Genomic DNA, 17,811 nt, shown 5'->3' on the forward strand with positions numbered 1-17,811 from the left:
TATTCTTTTTATCAGAGGTTGCCACAGTGAAATGAACCACCGATTGCTCTGGCATTAAGCCTGATTGTGGTCTCGCATCTTGTTGGTTTCAGGCCATGAAGTCTCAGCGGGTGCAGCTCATGAGGCAGATGAAGGATGACTCAGAGAAATTTCGCTTGTGGAAACAGAAAAAAGATAAAGAAGTCCTGCAGCTCAAAGAAAAAGTGAGTGTCAATTAGAGGTGTGCGATATGACTATTAAAATGTCTTCACAATCTGTCTTTCAACTCCAACACCTGTTTCACTATACTGAACAACACAACATGTATATATTTATATCAATTATTAATATATGCTTTAATACGCAGATATGTAACATATAAAAAAAACAAGAACAACACAGAGGAAAGATTGTCTGCATTTTTCCTGTTTATCTCCAAGTTAATCAGAGGAATGAGATTAAACTTAGAAATCTATCAAATCATTGTTAGAGATAAACAGAATAAACAAAACTATAATAAAGTATATGATGAAATAAGCATAATAGAGAATAACTAAATGAATTAATGAGAGAAAAATCAATAATAAAAAGAGAATCGATACAATTCAGGAAGATTACTCTGTCAAATAGGACAGTACAACATAAGAGCTAATTTACCTCTGATAACACCATCACAAACAAACTCTGGTACATTTGAACCAAACAAAATAAAGAAGGCAGTCTCATATGATTTATCAGTCAAGCTAAAGTAATTAAATACTCCACTTTTTCTAGAGAGAGGAAGAAACATGAGATCTGTTTACCAAATGTTGGGATTTACATCAAGTAGTTACACTCGGAGGACTCATATTCATAATGACAGGAGTACATTAGTTTAATGTGTGTTCAATAATATTACGCACCGCCTGAAAATAAGACCCCAACTCCAAGCCCTCTACTTTATTTATTTATTCATTCACAACAGGGGACGGTGTACATCAATCAACATTCCCTAAGATTGTAAATGTACCCAAATTAGCCCAAATGCTAGTTTTCTTAAGTGATCCCTTTGTCAGATGTTATGGGCAAATACCAATAAAGAAATACAGATTTAAACTACAAACAATACTCAAACGAACCACAACAAAACAACCATACCATCCACAATATCAAAAGCCTAGTGTTCACAACCAGTTGGCATCACCAGTTAGAATCTACATGATATTATTGCACTGAAGTCAAAGTTTCTTTATTATTACGGCAGAATATACATGTACCTAGTACATTACATGATGTAACTACAGAAGTGTCAAGCTTTAAATAGCAAAATTATCGACTTTTTTTTTCATTATTATTTTAACGTTTTTGAGTGAGATGCTAATAATCTAATCTGATTGAATAAATTATGCTAAGCTAACAGTGCTCCTCAAGTTGAATGGATTAAGAAATGGTAAAACTCGACTGTTTGAGGAAACGCTCATTTTACAGCTCCTCCAGTGTTGTGTTAATACTATTCTGCAGGAATTTGAATGTTTGTTTATTTTGGCTCATTTCAGGATCGTAAACGCCAGTATGAGATGCTAAAACTGGAGCGAGATTTTCAGAAACAGGCCAGCGTGCTTCGCCGCAAGACAGAAGAGGTGAGCGGTTTCATCAAAAGCTAAACTGCAGTCATTTACACGTCTCCCTGCTCAGATGACAGGACAGTAGCAGTTTCCATCCACCTATTGTTACGCCCTTTTTGAAGAAAAATTTGGAAAACGCCAAGATGTGCAGTAATGTTGAGAATGTATGTGGAAAAACACATGCACACAACTGAATAAACTTTTTATTTAGGAAGAGAAATTGTGCATAAACTGATTGAAATGCATTTAGTGAATAAACTCCAGCATGCGCATCAGTAGCTATGTTTCCATCCACCTAATTTATGCACATTTTGCATACGTGCATAATAAACCAATTGATGGAAACGCCAAGATGTGCCTAAATTTAGAAAATGAGTAGGATAAACATTTAGTTAGATCTTTTATTCGAAAAGATGCGCATAAACTACGATGGAAACACTTTAACCGCACAAATTTCAGTATGCGCATTAAAAAAACCTCATGTATTTTGTGATAAGAGATCATGTGATGATGAAAATGTGTGTAAATGGCCAAACCAGCAGGCTGAGCACATTATAAACCATCTGAATTGTTGTTTTGGTCATTCTAAAACACCTTAACCCTTTAAGTATTAGTGTTATTATATTATTAATGGCATCTGTGCTCCGCGTCTGACATCTTCAAACGCCACCGCGCGTTCACTGTGTCAGGATTGCCTTCTTGCAAGTCATTTATTAAATGAAGAAAAGATTGACGCAGCTTCTCCTACTGCAGTAAATTCAGTTTTTACTGTTGATATTTGACGCCAGATGATCAATTGTTGGATGGAAACGCTGCTTTATTCGAACGTCGATAATCTAGTTTTGCGCATAATTGTAATTCATTCGCATTTTGGATGGAAACATAGCTAGTAAAGTGATGTGATTTAGTTTGAGCAGAAGATGTGATGCTAAAAATGGTAGCAATGGGATAGCATTAAAGGGATAGTTCACTCAAAAATGAAAAATTACTCACTATTCATTTACCTTCAAACTACTTTAAGCTGTTATGAGTCTTCTGTTGAACAAAGGGGAAGATATTTTGAAGACTGCTTTTTACCATAGTAGAAAAAAACATGTGAAATTGATTTCCAGCTTTCTTCAAAATATCTTCATTTGTGTTCAACAGAAGAAAGAAACCCAAACAGGTTTGGATCAAGGGAGAGTAAATGATGACAATGTAAAATTTTTGGTGAACCGTCCCTTTAATGGACAAACCAGCATCAGCCACACGCCTCAGCTATCAGTCCGTCATCACAGTGCTTCAGTATTATTCTTCTCCAGAACTGTCTTGAGCATCTGTCTGCGCTCCCAAAGAGCGTCTCTCGCCTCAGAAAGCCACCACGTTCATTGCGTTTCATCTTCGTCTTCTGAGGCGCAACTCAATTATTAGAGAGCAAACACACCACTGTGGAGAATCCCATCAGTGCATCAAACTCCACTTCTGACTGCAGCAGGAACTGAGGAGTTTATTCTCTTCTGTTTCTCATTGGATGGAAACGCTGCAGTATTCGCAAATGATTTATTCTGATTGAAACATGGCTATAGTTGGTAAAACTGTCCAATGTCCGTCCACAGGCTGCTGCTGCTAACAAGCGTCTGAAAGATGCTCTTCAGAAGAGGAGTGAAGTTGCAGAGAAACGTAAAGACGTCCAGAACCGAGGAGCAGAGAGTGTTACTAACAGAGTCAAGGTATGAGCTCAAACAGTAAAACAAAATAACTTCAAGTTGTTTTTGAGAGGATCTGTAGGGAACGCAGTTTTAATTCTTAGTATGACTTATGGTTAATTAATTTAAAGGTCCTGCTTCATGTAATCTCAACTGAAACTGTTGTGGAAATCTGTTCTGGTTCTTAGATATTATTTCGTAAATAACCAAAGTCTACAAATGAAGTTGTTCTGAGGTACTCTGGTTGAAGCGTTAATTGTCTCAAGCGCAGTGCGCAACAACAGAGGCGATATGATCATATATCCTTCTGATCAGCCTCTTTCACACAGTTTTATACATGCTGTCCTCGTCCCTTATAGTTAATATCACATACATCATATCTCATCAATATCTACAGTTTGATTATTAATCTTCATTTCTATGCCCCAGCTGCATCCTGATCCCCAGACCAGGCTGACGTATTCCCAGAGTATAGTTTTAATTCTTTATCCCAAGGATACCTTTACCTTGTCATTTATATGTAAGTCCCTTGTGTCTTATGAATAATAGCCTCTCTATGGTCCTCTCTATGATCTCTGGGATAATACGGGTGCTCTAGTGTGGGTGCCCCTTGAGGACAGCAGGGCATGTAAGGATCTAATAACAATCTCCCATTAGGCATATCATATCTCATAGCCTAATATCTCATTATAAAGTAGAAGTCAGGTAAACGTCACTCACGTGGTTAATGCTGAGATGTGCCTTTGGAGTAATGAATGCATTGGTTTACACCTTCATTTATACATTCATATAGTCAATCACATACTATTAATTTTCACAACAAAACCTAGAGAAGGCGGGGCACAAAGTGGCTCCTCCCTTAAAAAAATCAAGCCAATTATAAGCCCTCCTGAACATAATAGTTTTAATAACTCATGTCCAATAACTGATTTCTTTTCTCTTTGTCATGATGACAGCACATAATATTAGACTAGATATTCTTCAAGACACTAGTATTCAGCTTAAAGTGACATTTAAAGGCTTAACTAGGGTAATTAGGGTAAAGTTAGGGTAATTAGGCAAGTCATTGTATAACAGTGGTTTGTTCTGGAGACAATCTAAACTAATATTGCTGAAGGGGGCTAATAATATTGACCTTAAAATGTGTTTAAAACAATAAAAAAACTGATTTTATTCTAGCCGAAATAAAACAAATAAGACTTTCTCCAGAAGAAAAATTATTGTAGGAAATACTGTGAAAAATTCCTGATTCTGTTCAACACCGTGTGGGAAATATTGGAAAAAGAAAACAAAAATTCACAGGAGGGTGAATAATTTTGACTTGAACTACATGTGCATCTTTGTTGTAATTGTGGTCTGTTGGATTGGTTCAGAACTGGCTGCTGAATGAGATTGAGGTGCTGGTGAGCACAGAGGAGGCCCGGCGGCACCTACAGGACCTGCTTGAGGACAGGAAGATGCTGGCGGAGGAGATCTCACAGCTTCGCCAGCAGATGGAGGCAGGAGAGAAACCGGTGTCTAAAGTCCGGGTGAGAGAGAAACACACACATGACATTTGAGACCATGCAGAACTGCCCCTTTAATAATCCTTATATATTATGCAGTCGACTTCAACACTGCCTTTTCTTTAATTTAATTGTGATTTTTATTTTTAATATTTTTATTTTATAGTGTTTTGTTCTGAATCATATTAAATTCCTTGAAATACTCGTCAGTGAGAGTTTAATGCATTTTTTTTTATTGTTATCTTTTCCTCTTTAGCGTCGCACCCTGACCATTTCTGAGTTGGAGGGTAAGTGTGAGCTGGAGGCGTCCATCAGTAAACAAGTGGAGAGTCTGGACACAGAGATGGCCCTCAGGTCAGAGCACTATACTTTCATAGTCAATACAGGAGAAATTACAAGCATCTTTAAATAGATCCTTGATTAATGTTTCAATACAATAATAAAAGCAGTCTTGAGTAAATAAACTGTAAAGTAAACTGACACTGTTTTAATTTACTATAATCTTCTATGTGAAGCTGCTTTGACACAATTTGCATTGTAAAAGTGCTAATAAAATACAGGTGAATTGAATGGAATAAATAATTGGTAACACTTTAGAAAAACGGTCAATTAGTTTGTATTTGATATATCCTATTTAGTAACATTAAGAGCTCTATTTTAACAATCTAAGCACAAAGTCTAAAGCTCATGGGGTGAAAGCATTAAGAGCATGTCTGAATCCACTTTTGCTATTTTAAGGATGGTAAAATCCGCTCTGCTCCCGGCGCATGGTCTAACAGGGTTGTGCCTATTCTCTTAATGAGTTCTGGGTGTGTTTTGAGCATAACGTGCATTAAACCAATCAGAGTCTCATCTCTCATTCCCTTTAAGAGTCAGTTACGTCTCTCCGTGGTGCATTTGCTATTTACATGGCGACTTTGTTGGTGTAAAAACTGAACGCTTCACTAGCGAGAAAACAGTTAAACAGAGCATCTGCAGCTCGAGGATAAAGAACGAGCCTCCTCCATTCAGCCTCTTCACTTTCTCTTTACTTTACTCCTTTACTTTAGTCCTTTACTTTACTCCTTTACTTTGGTGGAGTAAGGAAACGGTGGAAACTCACTCCACTGAACACATCCATTAGCCCACATATTTAATTTAGTTTGTTAAACTCAAAGATTTGTGTCAACTATTTCTAAATTCAGTTCTAATCTCCAGCAAAGGAATAAATGAACAATAATAATGAAGTGTGGTCAAAACACTGAGTTATATCCAAACACACGTCCTGTTCTGATGCCCCATATGGTGATGCAGACGTCTCCAAAACCCCACAGGTGGACAAATATACACTTGTGTTTATTAGAACAAATATAAATCTGCAGATAATCAATAATACTGCTAATAATAATAACATTATACAGATGCAGATCGTCATGAATAAACTGACTACAACAGAGCCGAATTACAAAAAAAAAAAAAAAAAGGTGGTATTGTTTTAATTTGGTATAAATGATCATCTTTGCACTGTTTCAGGAGCGCTCAGATCGCAGACCTGCAGCAGAAAGTTCTGGATGCGGATAATGAGGGCCGGATGAAGCAGCGCTGGGATTCGATCACAACCATCATAGAGGCCAAGAGCGCCCTGAAGATCCTCATGGCGGAGGTAAAGCTCAATAAAACTCCACTTATGTCTTATACTAATATTAGTCGACCTGGGTATTCAAAACATTTAATTAAAGACTGATGGCTCCGCCCTAATTGACTGATAACCCTTCCATAAATGACATGGCTCCACCCTTAAGGACTGATGGCTCCGCCCTAATGGACTGATATCCCTGCCCCTAATGACATAGCTATGCCCTTATCCAACATCCAGCATGCTGTAGAGCTGAGCAGTGCAGTGCTTTACTGTATATCCAAAGAACACACCCTGTCTTAATATGTCTTAAATTTCACAATCCAAATTGTAGGCCTTAAATTCGCTGAAATATTGTGTTGTAGCTCTTAAATCATTTTAAACGGGTCTAAATTTTCCTATGTACATGTGAAGCTGCCCAATCAGGCCAACACCCATCAAATCCCCAACAATCCATCTCAATCAAGGTTTTAGCAAAAGTTCATTTATGAAGCATGTTTACCAACACTATATTTCTATTTATAAGCGTGCGGTTTAATTATCTTCATTTGTTTTTACTGGCTTTTTAATGTTTCACTGGGCCATTAAAAAATCCTTACGCCCCATTCTCGGGGCATCAGCGTCAACGCTTATCCACATTGAATGAGTGACATCAAGCGTTGCTGAACTGAATTGTGGCTCCGTTGACGCTGCTTCTTGCTTGCTGCAGAAGTTGGGAATTTCTCAACTTTAAGCGCCAATGGAAGCATCAGCCAATCAGATCGCTTTATGCAAATACACCAGCTTAGACAGTAGTCGATTGCGTACTCATTTCATTGACTGACGCTGCTATGACGATTGCGTCAGCCCAAACTTAAGACACGCCCTCTGTCAAGCCTTGACGCTGAAGCCCCGTGTGAATCGGGTGTTCGTGTTTAGCCTTGTGCAAGTCTGAAATTTCATTCATAATGGTCTTAAAAAGGTCTTAAAGTCTTAAATTTGACTGATGAAACCCTAAAAAGGAAAAGAAAGATCTCCAAAGATGCCTTTTTAATTTGTAAAGAAATCAGAAGGCAATGATTTATTCATTTAGCCTGACATGTTTACTGCTCAAAATATTTTAAATGTCTTATAATTAAATATATTGTGTTCAATGGGGGAACAATTGTTGTTTTTTTACCCATAGCTAATTTTAGAGCAGTAATCACTATACTATTATGCTTTTATCCAAGGTTATCATACAGTCAGAGTCTTATACTGGTCCATGCCTTTTTGGCCTGTTTCAGGTTGTTGCATCTAAGACGTCTAATGCGAAGCAGGAGAGCGAGCTGCAGCAGGAGAAAGCCAACCTGCTGGACATGCAGAAGGTGTTGTGTGACGAGCGCAAACTGATGTCAGCCATGGACATGGAGCACCAGAGTCACCTGGTGGAGATGGAGCAGAGACACCAGGAGAAGGTCTGCGTCATGCTGACATGTTTAAGCCCAATCCCAATTCTAGCCCTTGATTGGTTGGTTACAAAAGGAAGCTCTAAATCTGTTCAAATGAGAGTTGCAATGCATTCAGGAAATTTCAGAATCCATACAAAATTTGCCGGTCTCAATGTAAAATGCACTGATTTGTCACCACAGCTCTACTTGGCTATCGTTTTATTCTTGAGAACAGTTTTAAATGGAAAGATGAATGACATGATCTGCTAAACTGTACTCTGTCTCAGATGTTCATGATGGTGTTTTCTGCCTCGTGTATTGTTGTGCAGGTGCTGTATCTCCTCGGGCAGCTTCAGAATAAACCGGTGGCACAGGAAGAGCAGCAGGAGCTGGTGTCCAAACGCGAGCAGGAGCTGCTGCAGAGACTCCAGTTTCAGGTTCTCCATACATCTCACACACACACACACACACACACACACACACACACACTGCTTAAAGGCTGAATTTTGCTTTGCTGGGTGATCGCTGTAACCCACAGCACATGCCTTAGTCGTGCTGCAGGCAGTTTTGCAAAGCGAAGTTGCTTGGCTCCTTTTCTATTAAGAATGGGCAACTATATTGTCTCTGTGACAATATTGAGTATTGGCCCACACAGAAGTACACATGAGTAGGCCCACACAGAATCTGTGCTCTCAGAATTCTGCAGATCTTTAGCCCATCATTGGTTCTGGTTATTTACTTGAGTAAACGTGTGTAAATTGATATTCTGTTTTTAAATTAATTTCAATAATATTATTAACTAATATGAAAATATTTATTTGATTTATTTATGATACAGTGTGAGAAGTCTTATTTTCTGTCTTTTAGTCGATAAATTATATTACAGACTTGCTTTGTTTGCCAAATAAGGTGGATGTAATTGGATTTGCATTAAATAAAAATTAAAATAGTCTTATTTTTTTTATTGCACATATTGAGGTTTTAGTTATGACACTCCCAAAATCATTCAGCAAACATCTGCAGATTATTACCAAAATTCTCTGCAGAAGATGTCCGCAGATTCTGTCTGGCCCTACTAACTACCCTAATTAGTTGACCCATGTTTGATCTGGTTGTCAATTTATGGCATAATTTGCCCAGTAATATTGCCCTATGTATCATCAGGGTCGTGCCATACTGGAATTCAGAACCAATCGAGAATGAAATTAAAAACGCCCATTTCCTGCTAACGTTTAAGCGCTGTTGTGCACGTTCTTAAACACTGCTGATTAGCCGTTGTGTTGACGTGCTCAACATGATTGGCTGTGAAAGACCGGTACCAGTCTGTGGATCAATTGGTACAAGGCCGCAGAAGAAATCATTGATTATTTTTGGATAATTAATATCGGAGTCTGAACGATCTTTTATTTTGATAATTGACCGTATTCTCTCGCTTGCATCTCAGCCGCTTGAGCGACAAAATTCAACGTACAAGCTAGAAAAAGTGAGTAAGAAGCAGACGACTTTAGAGAGTTTCTTTGCAAAAGGGAGAAGGCCCAGTGAAGAACTGCCAAGGAATCGATTCGCAACCAATTTGTAAACCAATCAGGTGAATCCAGCATGCCCGTGCATGAAGATCAACTGATGGAGATCTGAGATCGCAGATGACGGATGCCTTTTACATGTCGCATCTTTTCAGATGCAAGTGTGCGCATATTTGGAGCGACATGCTTGCATATTCCACTTGCACTCAGTTGAAGACCTCTTCATAATGCTACGAGCGCACCACAAATCGCATGACAAGAACTGACCGATCAGCTTCATATTTTGCATGAATATACACATTTCAGCAGCACAGCAGGTTTAATGTTCTCAGTAAATAAAACTTGTATCAGAGCAATGTTTTTGTTTTGTCAGCTTGTCATCCTCTGAGCAAACGATTGATGGATGCTTAGCAATATACGTAGTCTAACCCCACGGGCTGCGGTAAAATTATCAAGCGTTGATCGGTCCGCGCTGACAAAAAGGTTGGAGACCACTGCTGTTTAATATGTCAAAGATAATGAGGAAAGCTCAGTTTCTGGCCTGAGGTGTGCAGTTGATCACAGTGTGTGCTATAAAACAGAGAAATCATTCAACAAGAAGAAAACGTGCTAAAATAAACACTTATATTGGGGATGCTTTATCTCACAGGAAGAGGAAATCGAAAAACTGCGAGAACTGAGTGATCAGAACCAGAAGCTGAAGGAAGAGAATGAGCAGTTCAAGCAGGTCAGAGTCTTTTCACTCGCAGATGTTGTGCTTTAATGGAGATTTCCTAAAAGAGGTTCTTCTTTCTGATGTTCACAGAAGTTACATCTGGCGCAGCTGACCAGCGCCAAGAAAGTGCTGTCTGCCGTCAACGAGTCGCCGGACACGTCTTTCGAGTACATTCCACCAAAGGTAAACCTCATTGCTTTAGATTTGTTGAGTGCTTTATTCTTCATGTTATATACAGTTGAAGCCTGAATTATTCTCCCTCCTGAATTATTAGTCCTCCTATATATGTTTTCCCCTAATTCTGTTATCATGATAGTGTTAATAACTCATCTCTAATAACTGATTTCTTTTTATCTTTGCACATAATATTAGACTAGATATTCTTCAAGACACTAGTATTCAGCTTATAGTGACATTTAAAGGCTTAACTAGGGTAATTAGGGTAAAGTTAGGGTAATTAGGCAAGTCATTGTATAACAGTGGTTTATTCTGGAGACAATACGACACTAATATTGCTGAAGGGGGCTAATAATATTGACCTTAAAATGGCTTTAAAACTATTAAAAACTGCTGAAATATAACAAACAAGACTTTCTCCAGAAGAAAAAATATTAGAGGAAATACTGTGAGAAATTCCTGTTCAACATCATTTGGGAAATATTAAAAAAAGATTTAATCACAGGACGGCGAATCCTTCTGACTTCAACTGTATATGTGAATATATATATATATATATATATATATATATATATATATATATATATATATATATATATATATATATATATATATATATATATATCTATATCTATATATATATATATATATATATATATATATATATATATATCTGACTGCTGTGTTTCTACCCAAAAACAAGCCCAAGGCTAAGTCGCACTCGACGGCTCGCGCGCGGCAGCAGGAACCCATAGATCTGGATGAGCTCATCTCTCCATCAGACTCCGAGAAAGAGGAGGACGAGTGGCGTCCAGAGAAGACCGAAAAAACACGGAGAGGGTCCAAGAAGGCCAAGCTGAACGGCGTGAGTTTGAGGATGGCCATGCGTGATTGGCTCACCTGATAACACTACTGTTTTACCCAGGATTCAGCTGGATTTTACCATTCTGCACTAAAACAAACTCTTTAGACCAGGGGTCACCAATCTTGGTCCTGGAGGGCCGGTGTCCCTCCAGGGTTTAGCTCCAACTTGCCTCAAAACACCTGCCTGGGTGTTTTAAGTATACCTAGTAAGACCTTGATTAGCTTGTTCACGTGTGTTTGATTAGAGTTGGAGCTAAAATCTGCAGGACACCGGCCCTCCAGGAATAAGTTTGGTGACCCCTGCTTTAGTCTGACCTGATACGATCTTCATAACCATTTACACGAGCAAACTTCAAGTAAATGTACTATCTTATTTTATTGTGTTTTTGGTAAACATTATGTTGCAGGTATTCAGTAACAAAGGTGTTGTCGTTTAGTTTCTTTCCCTTTTTTTTAACCCCGAACTAAAATTTTCTTCTCTTATTTCAAGTACAATTATTTTGTCAATATCATGTAAGGTTTACCTTGGGCTCTTAAATAATTTAGGTAAAAATGAATGATTAGTTTTTAATTTTGAGTCTATATTTAATTAAATAAATCTCTTTTTTTTTTAGCAGAAGCAACTTTGCTTTATTAAATTAAGTAAATCTTATTAGTTACAACTTGGCGTAACTTAATTTAATTAAGACACATCTCCTCTGACTTGAAATGTGCTATATCCCTTTATTTTAAGCTAATTGCTGAACCCAAGAGCAAATTTACTTTAAGAATGCGCTTGCTGATCTCAGAGCTAGTGTTGGCACAGCGATTGCTTTTATTTTCACAATCTTCAGTTAATATTAAATCTTAATTCAATCAAATCTTGGGAACTGTACATCCATCATCCAGGTAGTTACACCAATACAATTCCTCCATGTGTTCAACTTCAGCTGTATGTTGTGGTATTGCACAGCCCTACATTAAGGTGTGTGTGTCCTCTACAGTGTGCGTGCCGGGGCCGCTGTGTGAATAAACTCTGCCGCTGCCGCAAGGGAAAGATGACCTGTGGGGAAAATTGCCTGTGTGACCATGGGAAGTGTCGAAACATGGAGAACCGCAGCAGTATGGTCAGTGCAGGATCTGCTCTCATGTTTACCCGCTCATGCCTACTGTCAGGATGATGTTCTGATGTTCTCTTCTCCTCAGGATCTGAGCGAAACCACTGACGTGTTTAAAGACTCCTCTGTCCTGCCTGAAGACCCCACAGCCGTCAGCTCCAGAGACGCCACTTTCTTCACTCCGCCCTGCGTCCCGCCCACTAAAAAGGTGACCCAGGAGTGTCTGTTTTACATCCACAATGACCTTTCTGGAGCATCATGGCGTTTTATAACGTCTATTCCCACATGACTTTATTGATATCGACTGATTTGATCAAGTCTGATTATAAACAATGGAATTAATTTATGTTTACCATTTGGGGTCTGAGATATTCACACACTGCTGACACACAACTGGGTGTAAACCCCTTATTAAAGTGATTTTTGCATCTCTGTGTGTCGTACAGGAGATTGGAGAAGTCTGGCAGCTGCCGGCGGACCTGAAGCTGGAGAAAAAGCCTGTTCCTGCAGAAAACGAGAGAGAAAGCGACAGCGAGGACTCTGAAGGTATGAACAGCACCAGCAGCTTCCTCCGCAGGAACAAGAGAGGCCTGAGCAACTTCAAAAACAGCTTCTTCTCCGGCTGCACACCCATACGCGAAGAGCATTAGCACGTTAGCATGTGTCGTCTCATCCTTGTCTTCTTTCTATGTGATTTTTAAAGGGTTAGTTCACCCAAAAGTGAACATTTACTCACTATTTACCCTCCCTCAAGTTCTCATAAACCTTTTAGGACTATTCTGTTCGACACAAAAGAAGATATTTTGAAGAATGTTGGAAACCTGGAACCGTTGACTTGAATAGTAGGAAAAACATACTTTAGAAGTCAATGGTTACCGGTTTTCAGCGTTCTTCAAAATATCTTCCTTATTCTGTTCAACACAAAAAGAGATTTTGAAGAATGTTAAAACCGGTATCCATTGACTTCCATTGTAGGAAAAAAAAATACAATTTAAGTCAATGGTTACAATTTTTCAGTATTCTTAAATTATTTTTCTTATTCTGTTCAACAAAAAAGATATTTTGAAGAATGTTTGAAACCTGTAACCATCGACTTGCATAGTATTTTTTTTTCCCTACAATGGAAGTCAATGGTTACCGATTTTCTTCAAAAGTATCTTCCTTATTCTGTTTAACACAAGAAGATATTTTGAAGAATGTTGGAAACCTGTAACCATTGACTTGCATAGTATTTGTTTTTCCTACTATGGAATTTAATGGTTACCAGTTTTCTTCAAAAGGATCTTTTATTGTTTAACACAAAGATATTTTGAAGAATGTTGGAAACCTGTAACCATTGACTTGCATAGTAGGAAAACACAAGTACTTTGGAAGTCGATAGTTACCTGTTTTCAGCATTCTTCAAAAATAGCACTGCACAAAATATGTTCTTGAACAATGCTAAAAACTGGTAACCATTGACTTTCATAGTAGGAAAAGCAAATGGTATGGAAGTCAATGGTTACTGGTTTTCAGCATTCTTCAAAAGAATGCTAAAAAAAACAGTAATCATTGACTTTCATACTATTTGCTTTTCCTACTATGTTTACAGGTTTCTAACATTCTTCAAAATATCTTCTTTTGTGTTTAACAGAATAAAGAAACTCATGAAGGTTTATAATAATGTGAGGGAGAGTGAATAGTGTGTACATGTTCATTATTGGGTGACCTGCCCCTTTAAGTGTATACATGTGTGTGTTGATTGGCTAGTTGTAACATAGTTTCCGGAGTCGGCCATTTGATTGGTTAATGCACTAATAATATGAACTGCACACGTTACAGATGGTTTTATAGACTTTTAAACAATCTGGCTGGATGATGTTGGAAAGTCATGGTTGTAGATGCTATTCCTATTAAAATCAAGTGACTTAAATAAATGCTTTATTTTATTTTTGGTGCTGTTCATTTCCTGAAATGTTGATTTTTATTTTGTGTGAAATGGGTTGCGTGTGGTTAAGTATATTATCTGTTGAAGACATTTATTAGCCCAAATATTTCCCAATTAATGTTTAACGGAGCATGGTTATTTTTTTCAGCATTTCCTACTATATTTTTCTTTTAATTTGGCTTGAATGAGTTAATAAATGTTATTATAATGTTTATATATACATATAATGTTATTACAGAGAGTGTAATTAGCCTAATAGAATAAAACCTCGTTTAAACAATCATGTGTAACGGAGGCCAGATAGTAAGTGCTGTGCAGGTAAACCTCACTCCTCTGACCTCTAAAGGCGACAGACGCTAGAGGCCCTGGTTTTTAGCCTCCTTGGTAGAGCACCCGCCTCCCATGCAGAAGGTCGCCGGTTCGATACCAGCTCGGAGTGGGTTGGGTGGCGTAGGACCGGCGGGGTTACACATGCTCACTGCAAACATGCTTTTCTTACTTGGTTTCATCTTGTTTCTAGTCCAAAAATCTAAAAGTTCTGAAGTCAAGAAGCATTTTGTAAGACGAGCAAAAAATATAGTCTTGTTTTCAGAAATAATGAGTCAAAATTTAGTTTTCTCCTTAAAACGAGCAAAATTATCTAGTTTTTGGTTTTGCCGTAAGATTATTTTGCTGACTATATTTATAAGAGTGATGATAATGTGTCTCGGACAAAAGGGAAGAGGGTTGTGGAGTCGTGGAAGAAAGTGAAGAGCCGGGTTGCGTGTGAGGAGGGGATCAGTAAAATAAGGTGCCGGGTCAGATTTCAGGGGTTCCGGATCCGGCTTGTTCCGGCACAAATTAAGCCCTGTGTTTGCGAATTAATAACCTAACCTCATGTGGAACTCTGAATCTGCGCCTCATTTTGCGGCTGTTACTGTCTACTGGAGGTCACATTTCAGTCATAGACGCACACTTTGGCCCAGTTTACACTGCCAGTTAAATGTGACCCAATTCTGATTTTTTTGTTTTGCTCATATGTAAGACAGGATCTGTTCTATGATCGTGTGAAGAAACGCATCCATTCGTATATTCAGAGATGGGATTCAGGCCTCCTTCATTTGTGGAAAAAATCAGATATGCGACCATTATGTAAACAGGCAGACAGGATTTGAGGCGTTCCGTTCTGTACGTCTTTAAACTTCCGACAATAAGGTGTGTGGAGATGCCGACGTGGTAAACAACAACAGAGGAAACATGGAGGAAAGTGGTCAGTCGCCACTCCAGTTCTCCCTCCAGACCTGAGATCTCTCTCGTACCCACACATTCCTCTGAATGGCAGAGGACACCATATATAAACCATAGGCGCAAGCTGCGACGACGGCCCTTCCCCTCCTCCTCCCAGGTGCTCGCGGCGACCCGAGTTCGATTCCTGGCTCGAGGTCCTTTGCCGATCCTTCCTGTATCTCTGCTCCCCACACTTTCCTGTCTGTAAATCTCCACTGTTCTGTCAATAAAGGTGAAAACCCCTACAAAAATAAAATTTCATTTGAATTGCATATTTCGCAAGAAAATTTCTTGCATGCCATACAATTTGAGATGTCGTGCAAGTGTAAACACATGGGTGTAAACACAATTAAACAGACAGGCAAAAAAATCTGATATAGGCAGCAAGGCCTGACAGTGTAAACGGGGCCTTATGGAGCCTTCCTGACTGAATGACTGAAATACGATGTTTTCCACCAGGGCAACCCGGGGTGCTGGAATATAATTGGCTAAACTGGCAATGGGCGGGTTAAAGTAACCAAAACAAAGACAGATGTTCTGTCACGTAACGCACATTAAAAGCAGAATATCTGACTTCAGCATTGTTTCTCAGATAAACAAGAGTGTTCACTGAGCATGTTTCTGAATATCTGCACTCATATGATGCTGTTATTATGCTTTAGAAGAGTCGACTCACATACAGCACTCTAAGTCTGAATTTGCCAGGAGTGTGAATAATTTCAGGCGTTAAATCATAGATTTAGGAAACTTCACTTTGCTCTCAGCCTAATCTGATCTGCGCTGGAGCAAACAACAGATTCATGAGCGCACAGACCGGCTGTTAAATATATCCTGAATATCTAATATTTAATCACTTCAGACACATCCGAGGCGGCAGCAGATTCCAGCAGCACTTGCTGAGGTCAGGCTGTTCTCAGCGGGATGCGTATCGCCACAGCAAAACAAACTGAACAGACTGCAGATTTGAAGTGGAAATGACTATATTAAAGCTCCTGTTTTATTATCATCACGGTCGGCACTGATATCGCCACAGATATTGAAACAGCACCACGAGCATCCCAAATTAAAGTCTCGACTCGCTGACCTTTCCTCCACCTAATTTATACAATATAAACGATTAATATATCCGCCGGATCTACTGGTCCTCTTCATGGGTTGTCTGTGGTTTGTGTTTCCTAGTGTGTGCAGACTTATAAAAAAACGCTGTCATCCACTTAAAGAAGTGACTCACATCTGCATAATGCTGTCTCTGTGACCTTGATGTCAGCGTTTTCAAGAAATTCAGTTTAGCTGTTATTATGGTTCATTTTGCCATTCTAGTGTGTGTGTGTGTGTGTGCATGTTTGTTTTTGTGAATTGTGTGGACATCACATAGGTTTCCATTGTTTGATAGATAGATAGATAGATAGATAGATAGATAGATAGATAGATAGATATAGATCTAGATAAATATAGATAGATATATATAGATATATAGATGTATGTGTATGTATAGATAGAGATATATAGAGAGAGAGATATATAGAGAGAGATATAGAGATATAGATATATAGAGAGAGAGAGATATAGAGAGAGAGATATAGAGAGAGAGATAGTGAGAGAGATATAGACAGATATATAGAGATAGATGTATATAGATAGAGATAGATGTATATAGAGATAGATGTATAGAGATAGATGTAGATATAGATGGATATATAGATATATATATCTTTCACGTCCTTTTCCGATTTGAGGTTGTAAAAAAACAAACTAATTTTTTAGTAATGTGCATTCCTAAGCACTTCATTTAGGCAACTTTAAAGATGATTTTCTCAATATTTAACCTAAAAAAAACTCAGATTCCAGATTAATTCCAGATACAGTTGTACTTTAGCTGAATATTGTCCTATTTTAATAAACCAAACATCAATGGAAAGATTATTCATTCAGCCAGTGCCCAGGGGTGCAGCAGGTGGGGGCTGGGTGTCACAGATGAACATGAGGACTGCTCATTTGGGCCCCTTACAACATCTCCAAGGGCCCAAAAAACTGCCTGGGCCCTTAGAATCGTCCTAACTTCAACCTCCCTAGCGGCGTCCCTGCTTTCAGATGAAGTATACAAATGGACACTTATCACTGTTTTTGTAGTCCATGGTCACTCTAGAGAGATGTTCTGTCCTCAGGTGTGTGTTCCAGTCAGTGAGGTTGCTATTGTCCGAGTCTGACAATAAGAGTGACATCACTGTATTTTATTGACTACTAGAACACACAACTGTGAATCAGAGATGCTGGGTCACTTTAAAAATGACTTTTACTGCTTGTTCAAACTACCTATAGACTACATTGAATGAGTTAAAACAACACAATTCCTAAGTTATTTGGATAACTTAATTGTTTTATGTTCAATCCACTCAAATTTGTAATAATTAAGTTAACTTTTCCCAGTGCTGGGTTGCTGCTGCA

General features: G+C 38.5%; 1 protein-coding gene across 1 annotated transcript in view; it reads left to right on the forward strand.

The window, feature by feature from the left end:
- The window catches only part of kif4 (kinesin family member 4), a 35,131-nt gene extending 21,019 nt beyond the window's left edge, over positions 1-14,112 (forward strand). The window contains exons 18-31 of the mRNA XM_056446661.1: positions 93-203; positions 1,515-1,598; positions 3,179-3,292; positions 4,642-4,797; positions 5,030-5,127; positions 6,286-6,415; positions 7,654-7,824; positions 8,127-8,234; positions 9,970-10,047; positions 10,126-10,218; positions 10,916-11,077; positions 12,060-12,182; positions 12,262-12,381; positions 12,620-14,112. Of these exons, the coding sequence (XP_056302636.1) occupies positions 93-203; positions 1,515-1,598; positions 3,179-3,292; positions 4,642-4,797; positions 5,030-5,127; positions 6,286-6,415; positions 7,654-7,824; positions 8,127-8,234; positions 9,970-10,047; positions 10,126-10,218; positions 10,916-11,077; positions 12,060-12,182; positions 12,262-12,381; positions 12,620-12,823 (1,752 nt within the window). The 3' untranslated portion in view covers positions 12,824-14,112. The remainder of the gene's footprint in view (positions 1-92; positions 204-1,514; positions 1,599-3,178; positions 3,293-4,641; positions 4,798-5,029; positions 5,128-6,285; positions 6,416-7,653; positions 7,825-8,126; positions 8,235-9,969; positions 10,048-10,125; positions 10,219-10,915; positions 11,078-12,059; positions 12,183-12,261; positions 12,382-12,619) is intronic.
- The last annotated feature ends 3,699 nt before the right edge of the window (positions 14,113-17,811 follow it).

The sequence above is a fragment of the Danio aesculapii genome, chromosome 21 (genome assembly GCF_903798145.1).
Source record: "Danio aesculapii chromosome 21, fDanAes4.1, whole genome shotgun sequence".
Lineage (NCBI taxonomy): Eukaryota > Metazoa > Chordata > Actinopteri > Cypriniformes > Danionidae > Danio > Danio aesculapii.